This window comes from Branchiostoma lanceolatum, chromosome 6 (genome assembly GCF_035083965.1).
Source record: "Branchiostoma lanceolatum isolate klBraLanc5 chromosome 6, klBraLanc5.hap2, whole genome shotgun sequence".
Lineage (NCBI taxonomy): Eukaryota > Metazoa > Chordata > Leptocardii > Amphioxiformes > Branchiostomatidae > Branchiostoma > Branchiostoma lanceolatum.
In genome coordinates, this window is record NC_089727.1 from 21,623,415 (window position 1) to 21,636,831 (window position 13,417).

Here is a 13,417-nt window from a genome sequence, read left to right on the forward strand (position 1 = left end):
TGTAAACCTTCACACAGTACCAACTATTATGACCATTCGTCCACAACTTCTTCCAGTTATTCCCTTTTAAAGTCTGAAACAAAACCTCCTCCTGCAGTTGAATAACGTCACTAGGGGTCCCCCAAACTTACACCACTTATTCTTTGCCGTAAGAACTATCTGCCACATAAAAATCATGTCCAGGACACGCGATATCCAAATCGCAAGTGCCACTGCAGTACTATAACAAGCTGATAGGAAGCAAGAAATCTAATCATTTACAGGTCTAATTTTCACCTTCCTACATACCACATGTCAACGCAATAAATCAAGGCCCTCGCGAGTTAAGCTGTTCATCCACACACACATACACGTACGCACTAGGGCTACCAAAAACATAACCTTCTTGGCGAAGTTGATTATGTAAATGCGGCCTCATTTCCTTAAATCAATGTCATTAATTGTCATCTTAATTTACCGTCCAAGTCATGCAAGAATTAAACTCCGCTCATTTACAGTCCATCGAATTTTTTTTCTAATTGATAATGCGCATTTTTATGTATTCGTCGATGATCCTCTTTTCTCAGTTATGCCACACTGACTTTATCATATTAATAACAACCACGCTCTTTAATGTTCGGTCGTTTCAAGTACAAATGTGACCGTACAGGAGGTTAAAAAAAATATCCGAAAACGGATACCAATGGGTCAAGTGTTCCAAAACCAAAGAATATGTGAAAGGACAAAATGAATGAATTCATATTTTTGTATGATAATATTCTGTGTATTTGTGTTAAGTAATTTTTTTCAATTTTCCTGACAAGAATTTCTGATGAAGGAATTTTTTTGCCCAACTTTTGTTTTGAGCTGCCCAGATAATGTCATCCTTTAAATGAATCAGCATTGCCTTACAAATGTTACATTGTTGAACATACCATGTCATGTAAGCTTTACTACAATGCTGACATACTACAAGTAAGTGTATATCACTTAATGTTAATTTCGATTTGCAAACTCACGCCCAAAGGTTTTTCCTATGGCTCCCCTCTCGCCTGTAGGGCCAGCTGGTCCCATGGTTCCCTTATTTCCTGTAGGACCAGCTGGTCCCACGGCTCCCTTCTCTCCTGTAGGGCCAGCTGGTCCAACGGGTCCTTTATCTCCTGTAGGACCAGCTGGTCCCACGGCTCCCTTCTCTCCTGTAGTACCAGCTGGTCCCACGGCTCCCTTCCCTCCTGGAGGACCAGCTGGTCCCAGGGCTCCCTTCTGTTCTTTAGGACCAGCTGGTCCCACTGCTCCCTTCTCTCCTCTAGGACCAGCTGGTCCCACGGCTCCCTTCTCTCCTGTAGGGCCAGCTGGTCCCAGGGCTCCCTTCTGTTCTTTAGGACCAGCTGGTCCCACTGCTCCCTTCTCTCCTGTTGGGCCAGCCGGTCCAATGGGTCCAGTAGGCCCGGCAGACGTAGTTATCTCTTTCTTTTCTCCTTAAAAGACATGGATAATATTGTTAGATGACAATGCACTTGGGGTTAGTATAGAAGAATTTTGAATTCCGCTTTTACATAAAAATGTTACAAAATCAATCAGTTTAAGAATACTTTATTATGTTTACCAAAGACCCTTGATGCAGGCAAATCGGAGAAAGGCTAACGAAACCTTTCAAAATAAGTAACTTAGTACATAATGGCAGACTACTTACGTTCCAATTGCTGTACACGTGCTCGAAGTTCTTCAATCTCTTCAACGAAATTCACTGTATTGAAACATTAGAATGGTTTGTTTTCCAGAAGACTAATAAATATCACTCAGTGTTGAACTAGTAATGAGCCAAAGTATCGTACTGTGTCATAAACAAAACTCACCTGTAAAATATGACAGCAGTACTGCGAACACCACAACGAGCACAGGGTTGGATATTTGCCACAGCTTCTTACGGCATCGGTTGAAACACTTTGTCTTCTTGCTATCGTCTGGTGGATCGTAGGCTCCTGTTTGACCAAATGAATTGTTCATCACTGAATCGTTCACGGAGTAAAGCCTATGTCATTAGCATGGCGGCAGTCAATCAATGATTAACGGTAGTAAGTCCAAAATTCCCTGTTCACGCGTCTTTACACGTCTTTCATGGAATTTAAGGTGCAACCTAAGTTAAAGCCTAGACTATTAGGTGGCAGAACATCTCAGAGCCATCTGGATCCTATACGTATCCTCATGTCTTCAAATCTGGCGTTTGGGTTGTGTTTTTTTTAAAATTGATACTAGCTATCCATGCAGAATACCGTCTGCCGACCGCGCTCCCAATATCCGTATTTAATTTGAAGACATGGTAATATATAAATATCATTGGATGTTAGCAAAAAGTAACAATATGATAATTGATAGCGTATGAAAATTATACAATAAATGAAAATATAACTAATATAGTAAAGAGATAGCAGAGATTAAGAAAATACAAATTTTAGCTGACATAGACAAATAAATGTAGAATGAATAATAGAATAAACAAAACTTACTTAAAATTTGAACATAAATTAGCATCAAGGCATATCTTCAAGCTTCAACAAAACGGGGTGGAAGGATCGTTTCTCAACTGGTTTCAAAGCAGCGTGTCGTAATAGAAGGTCAATACTCTGATTGGCGCGAGATTAGTGCAGGTGTGCAACAAGGATCAATGCTCGGTCCACTTTTATTTCTCGGGTACATTTATGACATGATAGAGGGACTCGGAACTCATCCCGTTCTGTTCGCAGACGATAGTTCCCTGCTCAATGTTGTAGAATCCCCCACCGTATCAGCCATTAGACTCAATTCTGACCTTTCCAAGATTCTATCATGGACACATGTGTGGCTAATGGAACTCAACCCTTCAAAAACAATAAGGCTAACCCTCCTCTACATCCACCCCTTTTCCTTGGTAACGAACACATCAAATCTGTTAACTGTCACAAACACATCGGGTTCCATCTTTCATCTACTATGTCTTGGGTTACACATATTTCTAATATAGTTTCAACCTTCAGTAGCTTAAATTTAAGCTCCCCGTGAAGTTTTGGGAATCATATACAAATCTTTTATCCGTCCCCTACTCGAGTATGGTGGCGTAGTATGGCACGGTTGCACTGCTTCAGACTCTCAACTCATCGAAAGTATACTATACGTATGTGCTTTAACCGTACCTGGTGCTATTAGGGGGTCCTCGTATACTTTACTACTCGCCGAACTGGGATGGGAAAAGTTATCTGACCATCGCCATGTTCAATCTCTTATTTTATTCTATAAAATTATCTATGGACAAACTCGAAAATACTTAAGAGATTTGATACCGTCCACAGTATTAGACTCCTCTCTCTACGACCTTCGTAATAAACATAACCTTCTGTTGTGTACCACTACTGGCTTTAAGAAATCATTCATACACTAGAAAGCCGATCTTCTCCCCAAAATACCCTCTAAAATCGTATTTCGAAGTGTTCCGTGCCGGAAGTGCGAATGGGATTCTTTGAATATTTGTTAAATGTACCCCCATAGCAAATTTCAGGTCATTTGGATGTATTTCCAGAGCACAGGAGGCCGAAATGTACGTTTTTGGTCTCGAAAAACCTCAATAAAATCACTTTCAAGGTCAATATCGAAAAAATGAAGAAAACAAACTCCCAGGGTATTTGCCCACTCTACCTGTATACCAAATTTCAGCTCAGTTGGTCCAAGGACGACCGATCTGCGTCGACAGTAAGATTTGACAGGAGAAAGAAACCTTACGAACACAGTAGGTTGCGCCCAACAGTACGTTGGGCTCAACATAATTATGCTACGTATCATTGGAACAACCTTACCTTGGCAGATCGGTCATTAAGTCTTCCACATTTTAAGAAAACAATTATCAAATCTGTGCGCCCTGTCTCTGTCCCATATTTTAGCACCGGTCCTCGTTACACCTGCGCTCTTCTCACTCGTTTCCGTCTCGGTACTTTAAGTTTAAATTTCAATTTTTACACTCGCAACCTAGTAACTTGTCCTGCTTGTACCTGTGGCCATCCTTGTGGAAGTATTTCTCATCATTTTTGTACTGCCCAAACTACACTCAATACCGTTCCTCACTCTTCAGCAATTTGAAAAAAAAAATCTGGTAGGATCAGTCACAAATTTAAATGATCCCTCTGATAATGTGCTAATTCACTTATTGCATAAATGCATTCCTTTCGAATCCAAACAACGCCAAACTCTTATATTACAGTACGTCCAACTATTCATAAAGTAACCTAAAGATTTGATTAGCGAAACCCCCATCCTACCAGCCTTGAAGTAACTGCTCTCATCTGTATAGCGTTATTGATTTCAATTTTCTTACATTTCAAGATTACTGTCATGTTGCGTATTTTAAATTATCCCGTGCTTTGCATGTCCGCATTTGTTTTTCATTTTCAGTATTTGTAGTATTTCTATTGGACTTTTGTAATGTACTCTGTTGATGGCGACACGAAAATAAGCTGTAAGTTTGAGTATGTCGTCATCGTGTCATGTATTTAAATGTTGCAATGAAAAAAAACATAAATAAGGAAGATACCATGGGTTGATTTCAAATGAAGAACAAGAGTTCCCTGAACACAATTCTCCGTGAAGTTCTTATAGTGTGTGCATTGTGGCTAAGGTGTTTGTTATAATTTCTTTTGCTATTGACCAGCTATTTGTAAGATAAAAGCACGAAATGGATCTTGATGTAAGGTGGGAAGTCACAGACCCTGATTAACCTCTTGTAATTACAATCCTGGTATATTCTGTAACAGTTGTATATTGAATGAAATACCTTAATTGATATTGTGATTGATTGTATAGGGATGAACCACCGCGCTGGATACTTGTTAATGAAGGCCCAAGACTCCAATGGTGCATCCATTGTATGTCATCATTATTTTGATGCACTATTTCTCGATTAGAACTGCCAGTCCTATCTTCTTATGATTCTTCAGTTTACCGACCCTGTCATCATCGTATCAAGAATCCAACGAATTTGACAGGGAAACAAGGCATACTATCCACGGGTAGTTATTAACGTCACCAAATGCCAGATCTAATATCATATTCAAATAACGACCATTACAATTACACACACACAGCATCAGTTGGATAATTGCATCAGCTGTTGTCGTATAAACAGACATAATACAAACGTCAGCTGTTCTAAACGCATGTGTATTCTCCACCTCTTACCGCGCTCCAACAAAGGGTAACAACGTGAAGGTTAATAGCCTGTTCTACACAGATATTAAGATAGCTTTGCCTGAAGTCTTTTAATGTCGTCGATGTTTAAGATTATAGTAAGCTTCATAAATAGAGAGGTAGAGAATGGGCATAAAAGCTTACCATATGTACGTAGGCCTTTTCGAAGTAGAATTGGGGGCTGGAGTGCAGTACAGACCCATACAACATTTACACAGATCAGATTTGAGTTTACTAGACTATCATATATGGTAATAATGATTTGTTTATTATGGAGATTTTCTCCGTAATTACAATAGTTTGAGATATGAGGATTCCAGGTAAATTTATCATTTATTATTATGTCTAAGATAAATATTATTTCGAAAGTAACTTGTTACCTTCTTAATGTTGGTTTGACTAAAAAGTTTTTGTTAAGATAAATTATACATTATTGTTTATGTACTTTATATGGATTTCGTGCAGATTATGGTGTATACGTTGTTTCGTGACTGTTTGTTTGACTTATGGGCCATAAAGTTTGTTTTTTTCAGTCGTTTTCTGTTGGTTATATAAAAAATCAATAAAAGCAGATGTAATAGAAAAAAGAATCGTACGACCAATGCAGCAAGACCTAAAAAGAAAACACTAAATTCCAAAGTTTTACCTGCTCTGGAGACGTACAGGGCATTTGGTATATTCGCAGCGGCGTCCGCAATTGACTGCCAATCAGTCGTCGGTTGCTGCACGGGTCTGGTGCCTGGAGGAAAAATACAAAATCAAAATGGCGCCGATAGTGGTTATTACGAAAACAACAGTTGCTTAAAGAGTATAATTTAAGTACAATATTTTTTAGTGCAACTGTGCATTCATCAACAATTGCAGTACAATCGTATTAACATGCACAAACGCGTTGGCACCAAACATTGAAATTCCTCCCCCATAATGTACATGTTGCTGTAAGAAAATTATTCTTTAGAATTTTTGTCGCATCGTTATATAATTATAATCCGTCACAGTAAACGCAGTAACAAGATTATCTCCCCGAACAAATAATCGTAGAAGAAAAACTTGTTGTGTCATCGTGGGTCTACTTGTATTTGCAAAATCTTGTGATACTGATAATTTTATTCCTCTATAAAAATATACGTTCTGATGAACAGTGATGGGTTTTTAAACGGTCGCTTATTCAGCCGAGCACACCTAATCTTTCCGACAAGTGTAAATACCTTGTAGGTTTGACAACTGAGGCCAACTTAATGCACAGAGAACCCTCGTTCTTATTGATAACAATGCCCTGATATATCTAATTACCATTTGTTATCCTGGTATCATTTTCTTATATTTGATATTACTTATATTTACGTCGTAGTTCAATTTTGTTTTAACATTGCGTATTAATTTAGATCCGTGGCATATGTTTTACTAGTTCCTGAACTTTCTTCTTGTCTGTGTTCGTATCATATATTATTTTGTTAAATGCCATAGAAATTAAACAAATGAAATCAATTTATAGGTCTTTGTTTTACTATCCAAAGAAGCATATTAAAATCCCATCACGCCATGCTCCGAGAATATAAACAAAACATACGCCCCCCACCCCAGGAAATGCTTTAGCTAACCTTAGATGCAATTCCTAAATTTGTCATCTCAAAGATTTCAGAGATTTCAGAGAGAAAATACTTTCAAATGAACATATTTACCCGTGTCAGTAGTTTTGGACTGCTGTTGCCCTCCAGGCATGGTGCCGCTTGTCAGGTTTCTAGACATAAGAAACACGCCCTACCTCTGGAGAGGCTCCAAACACAATGTAAAATGCAGCGTTACAAAAATGAATTAGAAAGCAAAGATGAAAGCAAAACATTTTCTTGGTTGGGCAAGAAACAGCGTGCGTTTCTCAGTCGAGACAAATTACAAACACGTCATCCCGTTCATCGCGACGGTTGTTTGTTACGCTTGGTGAAGGAGACAACAATATTGAAAAAAACATATTTTACATACTTCTTTATGGTGCTTTAAACTACTGTAATCAGTATTGCATTTATCTATGCATGTGCCCAGCAAAGAAGCCAATAAGTAAACAAGAGCAACTTTGATCATCCAAACGTTTGCACTTTTATCATTTCAACAACAAAATTTCATTTTTGGTCCATAGCTGTACTTAAGCAAGAATTAGATGGTAAGCACATACTTAGCAAGACAAAGTAGTATTCCTACAAAAATGTAACAATTGTTTTCAAAATGCCAGTATCGTTAAGAATATGCCTTTTTATCTCCATGAAAAAAGGCTTTTTCATGGAGATACTGTTTTGCTTGCGTTTGGTGTTTGTGTGTATGTATGTGTCACCGGACGCTTAAAGTCACCATAACTGTAGAACCTGTACATGGATTGAAATGATTTTTGGTATGTGGGTGGGTGTTAGGTAGAGGAAGGTCAAGGTCGATTTTGGGCTTCCTGGCATGTGTGACTGGAACTGCAATGGCGTATTTGTTAAAATCTTAAACGTAGAAGAACTGAAGAGTGGATGGACAGATCGTCATGTTCTTTGGTACACAGGTAGGTTAGACCAAGTTGTACACACTTAAGTGCAAACTATGCAAATGAGACCGAATTTGCATAAGTAAGGAGGTAAATCGTTTGCATGTGTGTCGTCGGATGCTTAAAGTCAGCATAACTGTAGAACGTGTAGATGGATTGTAATGATATTTGGTATGTGGGTATGCGCTGGGAGGAGAATGGTCAAGGTCGATTTTGGGCCCCCTGGTTTGTGTCCCTGGAACTGCAATGGCCTATTTGTAAAAATGTTCTAAAGGGGTTTAACTGAAGAGAGGAACAACAGATTTTCATGTAATTTGGTACGCAGGTAGGTTGGACGGAGATGTACACACTGAAGTGCAAATCATGCGAAGTTATTGTGTTTGCGTGCGTGTGCGCGTGTGTGTATGTTTGTGTCACCGTGTAAGTATATATGTGTCACCGGACGCTTAAAATCAGCATAACTGAAGAACGTGTGGATGGATTAAAATGATATTTGGTATGTGGGTAGGTGCTGGGAGGAGAAAGGTCAAGGTCGATTTTGGGCCCCCTGGTATGTGTCACTGGAACTGCAATGGCGTGTTTGTAAATATTTTCAAAGGAGAATAACTGAAGAAAGGAGTGACAGATTTTCATGTTATTTACTTGGCAGGTAGCTTAGAGAGGGTTGTATACAATGAAGTGCAAATTATGCAAATTGGACTTAATTTGCCTAAGTAATGGGGAAATCTATATTTGCAGTTTTGGCCATTGTAGCACTACTAACAGCTGTTACTAGCTATTGATAGCGAAAGTGGGTCACTGTGGAACCTGAGCCCCCAACATGTGGCCGGGGGTCATACCATTGAGCGATATAGAATGGGGGGAACAGGTTTAATAAAAGAAAAAGTTTCATGGAGATTTTGGGTCCTAAGACTCTTGTTTTTACAGAAATGACAAACCTTATTGTACGGCAAGTGTACACGGTAAAATGTATGGAAACAACTATTAAGCATAGTACAAAACGGAAGTATAAAACAAACTTAACATCATAATTACTAAAGCAATAAGGGCTAGCATTAGTCGTTAATGCAATGTTGCAATCGAGTTTTATCTATGGAATGGATTCACTATAGGTACACAATGGCTATATGAATATTATTGTGGGTAGACCTGTTTGAACGATACTTATTATCAGCTTTTAAAAAGTTAGTAGTAGGTAAATTGTAATTTTGAAGCGGTTCAATGGCCTAGAGGGGTAGAGTGTTCGCCTTCACACGGTAGGTCCTGAGTTCGATCCCCGGCCGGGTCATACCAAAGACTAAAAATGGTACATACTGCTTTCTCTGCTTAGCACTCATGGGCTCAGCATTTGGGAAAGAGAATGGAAGTTGAACACACATCACTACCAGCGGACCAGCCTGTAGTGACTTGCAAATATGAAAAAAATGGAAATGGGTGCCACCCCTATGCGTCTTATCAAGACGTCTGTGATACTTACTTAAACTGTTTTTTAGAGTCATTGCACGAGAAAACCAGGCAAAACCTGGCAGAGGTGGGAAGATGGGAGCGGCCAAATCGTCTCATACTTTCTACGTGTGATAGCTATGTGGAACTATGACCAGCCATATTAGTAAAACCCTCCAGCTATTTTTCATTATGGCGTTCTGGGACCCCCCTCCTAGACCCTCGCAAATCCAATTTCTGGCTGAAAAATTACTGAAATTGCGATCGCTACCATCATGATAAATGTGCTTAAGATACGTACATGAGACTTATAATGCCATATAGCACGGTTTTTTTAGTTTTACCGACTAAAAGTTGAAGATGAAGCATTTAAGTTAAGAGGGTGTACTAGGGGTTTGCCAGAACCACTGAAAGCAGACTTTTCGTCTTTCTAAATTGTAGTAATTTTCAAGTGGCTTTTTCTCCCACAACCGGCAATTTTGGTGAATGATTTTACTTTTTCTGGAAAGAATACTATTTACTGATTCAAAAACAAGCGTCGTCTAATTAGGCCATGCATAAGGGGGCGGTGACTGGGGGGTCTTTATGGCGATTTTTAGGGATTTCGGCTTTAATAAATCCAGTAATGACGTCCCACGACGGGGTAAGTCCTTACGAGTTTTGTGTGTAGCTGTATGAAAACTTTGCATATTTATCTTAAAATCCTAAAATGAATGAGAAATGTTGATTTGGGCTGTACATGGGGGATATAAGGATACTTGAAAAGGGAATTAAGCTTGTTTTACACATTTTATATTCTTTTTTAAGAAGACAATTAACAAATTCATTCCTAAATAATTTTGTGCATTTATCAAGTGGTACATAATGAAAAAGGCTCTGCATGGGTGTTATCAGAACACATTGTTTTATATCATTAGGGTACATTGGGCCACACGAGTGGCGAGATACACGTAGTTCATATGGACAATCAAGAAAAAGAACAAATGACAAGAACATGTGGCTATTTTAGCTAAATACTAGTATATCTCTTTTGAGGATTAATACATGTAGACACAGTGGTAAACAGATTACCTAGCTAGTGATGTCATAGGTCTATAGCGGAATAGATAGATATCCATATGAATAAATATAAAAACTGAGGCAGTCCTCATCTGCACCGATTTCAAAAGACGGTTTAATTTACAGCCATGCATAGTTTGAAATCCTTCTGACCGTGAAACAGCGCGACTTTCCCTGAAGTTGATAAAATCGGGACATTATAGGTAAACATCAATGCCTGAAAGAGATCCTTTTCATTTCATCTTCCCATTAGATTATGCACTACACAAGACAAGTAAGATCAAAAAACAGTTTAGAGAGAAGACAAAGCTTCTGTCATACAGTCGGTGTCTTACCACTGACCAGGCTTTGTTGACTCCTTGAAAATACAATCAGCGGTGACCAAGATTTGTTGTATCGAACAGAGTATGCTAACCATGAAATTGGCATCTGCCTGAATGCCCAGAAGTCCAGGGCCTATATCTTCTTCACTGACTCTCAAGAAGGTGATCAAAGAAGATGTAGGTTCAACTTCATTCTGCCAAGCTTGACTGGGACTTGTAAAGAAACTTGTCACCTCAAAAAGGATGAACTGAACTGAATAATCGACGATTGCTATCGTCTGTACTTTAAGGAAATCAACATTTGCGAACGTGAAAGATCAAAACGACATTTTACAAAACATTGCCACTTGACCACAACAGGACAAGTGTCTAGAAGAAAATTAAAGCCCCCTTCATCGGTCCACTGGAGACAATTGTGCACATTTCCATATATTAAGGATGACATTCATCTGATATGAGCGTATGTCTGTTTCTATATGCTCTTCTATGGGCTTTTTTTATATTATGAAGCCCTCGGATGCCTTGTCATCGAATACCCACCTTCATGGGATGAGTCGGGAGGGAAGGAAGTGGAGGAAAGGTGACATGGAAACAACAACGACGACCCCAGGCAACGACAATATTCTGAAGATGAAAAGAACTTTAAAAATTGCTTGTTGGAACGTAAGAACATTGTACAGTAGTGGAAAGCTAGCAAATGCGATGAAAGTGATGAATGAATACAATCTTGAAATCTTGGGCATGAGTGAGACGCGATGGACAGGTCAGGACAAGAAAGTGTCGGACAATATGACATTCATCTATTCTGGAGGAGAACATCATGAATATGGAGTGGGTCTTCTACTAGCACAGGAGGCCAGCAAGGCACTCATTAGTTGGCAACCTGTATCAGACAGGATTATTTATGCAAGATTTAATGCCAAACATATGAAAGTGTCAGTGATTCAAGTGTATGCATGCACAGAGGCAGCAGAGGATGAAAGTAAAGATGACTTCTACGAACAGCTGCAAACAACCCTCGACAATACTCCCAAATATGACATGACCATTGTCATGGGCGACTTTAACGCCAAGCTACCTAAGAATAGAACAGGATGGGAAAATATCTTAGGTCCACATGGAAGTGCAGAGGCAAACGATAACGGCCAGAGAATGCTGGAGTTTTGCCAAAGAAATAATCTGCAAATAACGAATACCTACTTCAAACAGAAAAGGATTCATAAGGCGACATGGAAATCCCCAGATGGAAAAACAGAAAACGAGATAGACTATGTATGCGTCAACAAACGTTGGGCAACATGGATCCATGACACACGAGTACAGAGGGGAGCAGACATAGGGTCAGACCATCACATGCTGCTTTCAAAGATAAAGATCAAACTCAAGAAAAGAGCTAAAAAAAGTAACAAAACCAGAATTACTCTTCTGTCCCTACCAAGGAAAGTACTAAGTATAGTTATTTTGAATAGAATCAAGGACGAAATCAACAAGAAAATAAGAGAGCAGCAATATGGATTTAGACCAGGAAGAGCTTGTGTTGACGCCATCTTCACCTTGAGAAGAGCCGTTGAAAAAAGTCTTGAGTTCAACACGCCCCTGCTTATGCATTTTATTGACTTCCAAAAAGCTTTTGACAGTATTAACAGAGACAGCATGTGGTATATACTGAAAACGTATGGGATCCCTGCCAAGATCATTACCTTACTGCAAGCGATATACAAGGACACCAGTTGTATTGTACGTGTTGGAAGCCAGAACACGGAGCAGTTTGAAGTACACACAGGAGTCCGACAAGGGTGTATTTTATCACCACTCCTATTTATAACTACCATAGACTGGGTCTTGAAAAAGGTAGAGAAGAACAAGTGTGTGATACCAATACATGGGACAAACGACCTCCTGTTTGATCAAGATTTCGCTGACGATATAGCCCTCATAGAAAACAGTGAAGATGGGCTACAACAGGCAACCGACGACACAAGAGAAACAGCAGGAAGAGTAGGGCTGAAATTCAACGCCAAAAAATGCGAGGTCATGGGCATCAACACAGCCGCCCCGCCAAACATCAAAATCGAAGATACAGCAGTCAAGGTGACAAACTATTTTACCTACTTGGGAAGCACGATCACAGCAGATGGACATAGCCACAAGGAGATCATGACAAGAATTGGGAAAGCCAGCTCAGCCTTTGGGAAGATACAAAAAGTGCTGAAGAATGGAGTACTAAGCCTACAGAACAAATTAAGGATATACCAAGCAACAGTACTATCAATACTGCTGTATGGGAGTGAAACATGGCAGATATACGCAGCAGACCAAAAGCGCCTGAATGCCTTCCACACAAGATGCCTAAGGAAAATACTGGGGATCTCATACAGAGACAGAATAACAAACAAAGAGGTTTACCACAGAACAAGCCAGAGAGAAGTGGTAGACATGGTAAGAGAGAGAAGACTAAGATGGCTAGGACATGTCCTGCGAATGGAAGAGAACAGAACAGCGAAGAAGATCTTGGAATGGAAACCACACGGTGGAAGAAGAAGCAGGGGAAGGCCGAGGCTGACGTGGCAGACAAACGTGGAAAAAGACCTCCAAAGCATGGGAAGCTCCTGGTATAGAGCCAAAAGGGAAGCACAAGATCGAGGAAGGTGGAAAAGGACGGCCCGATGTGCCTCAAAGGCACGGGAGGAACTAAGGTGCTAAGGTAAGGTACGTTACATATCAAGAATTTCAGCGATGGCTTCAACTCTTGACATGTAGCGAATAGAATGTGTAGTTCTCTCTTGTATATCTACTGGTAGAGGCTGTAATTCATCTTTTGACGTTTTGGGTTTTTAAGAACTTGAACAGCTTACAGCAAATGTATAATTGGAAGTATTTGAAT

The 13,417-nt window shown here is 39.6% G+C and overlaps 1 protein-coding gene across 1 annotated transcript; it reads left to right on the forward strand.

The window, feature by feature from the left end:
• Nucleotides 1-11,274: 11,274 nt before the first annotated feature.
• LOC136437604 (craniofacial development protein 2-like) lies at nt 11,275-13,151 on the forward strand. Its single transcript, XM_066432226.1, has 3 exons — nt 11,275-11,935; nt 12,368-12,624; nt 12,912-13,151. The coding sequence occupies exons 1-3, from the start codon at nt 11,275-11,277 to the stop codon at nt 13,149-13,151; spliced, it is 1,158 nt and encodes a 385-aa protein (XP_066288323.1).
• Nucleotides 13,152-13,417: the final 266 nt, after the last annotated feature.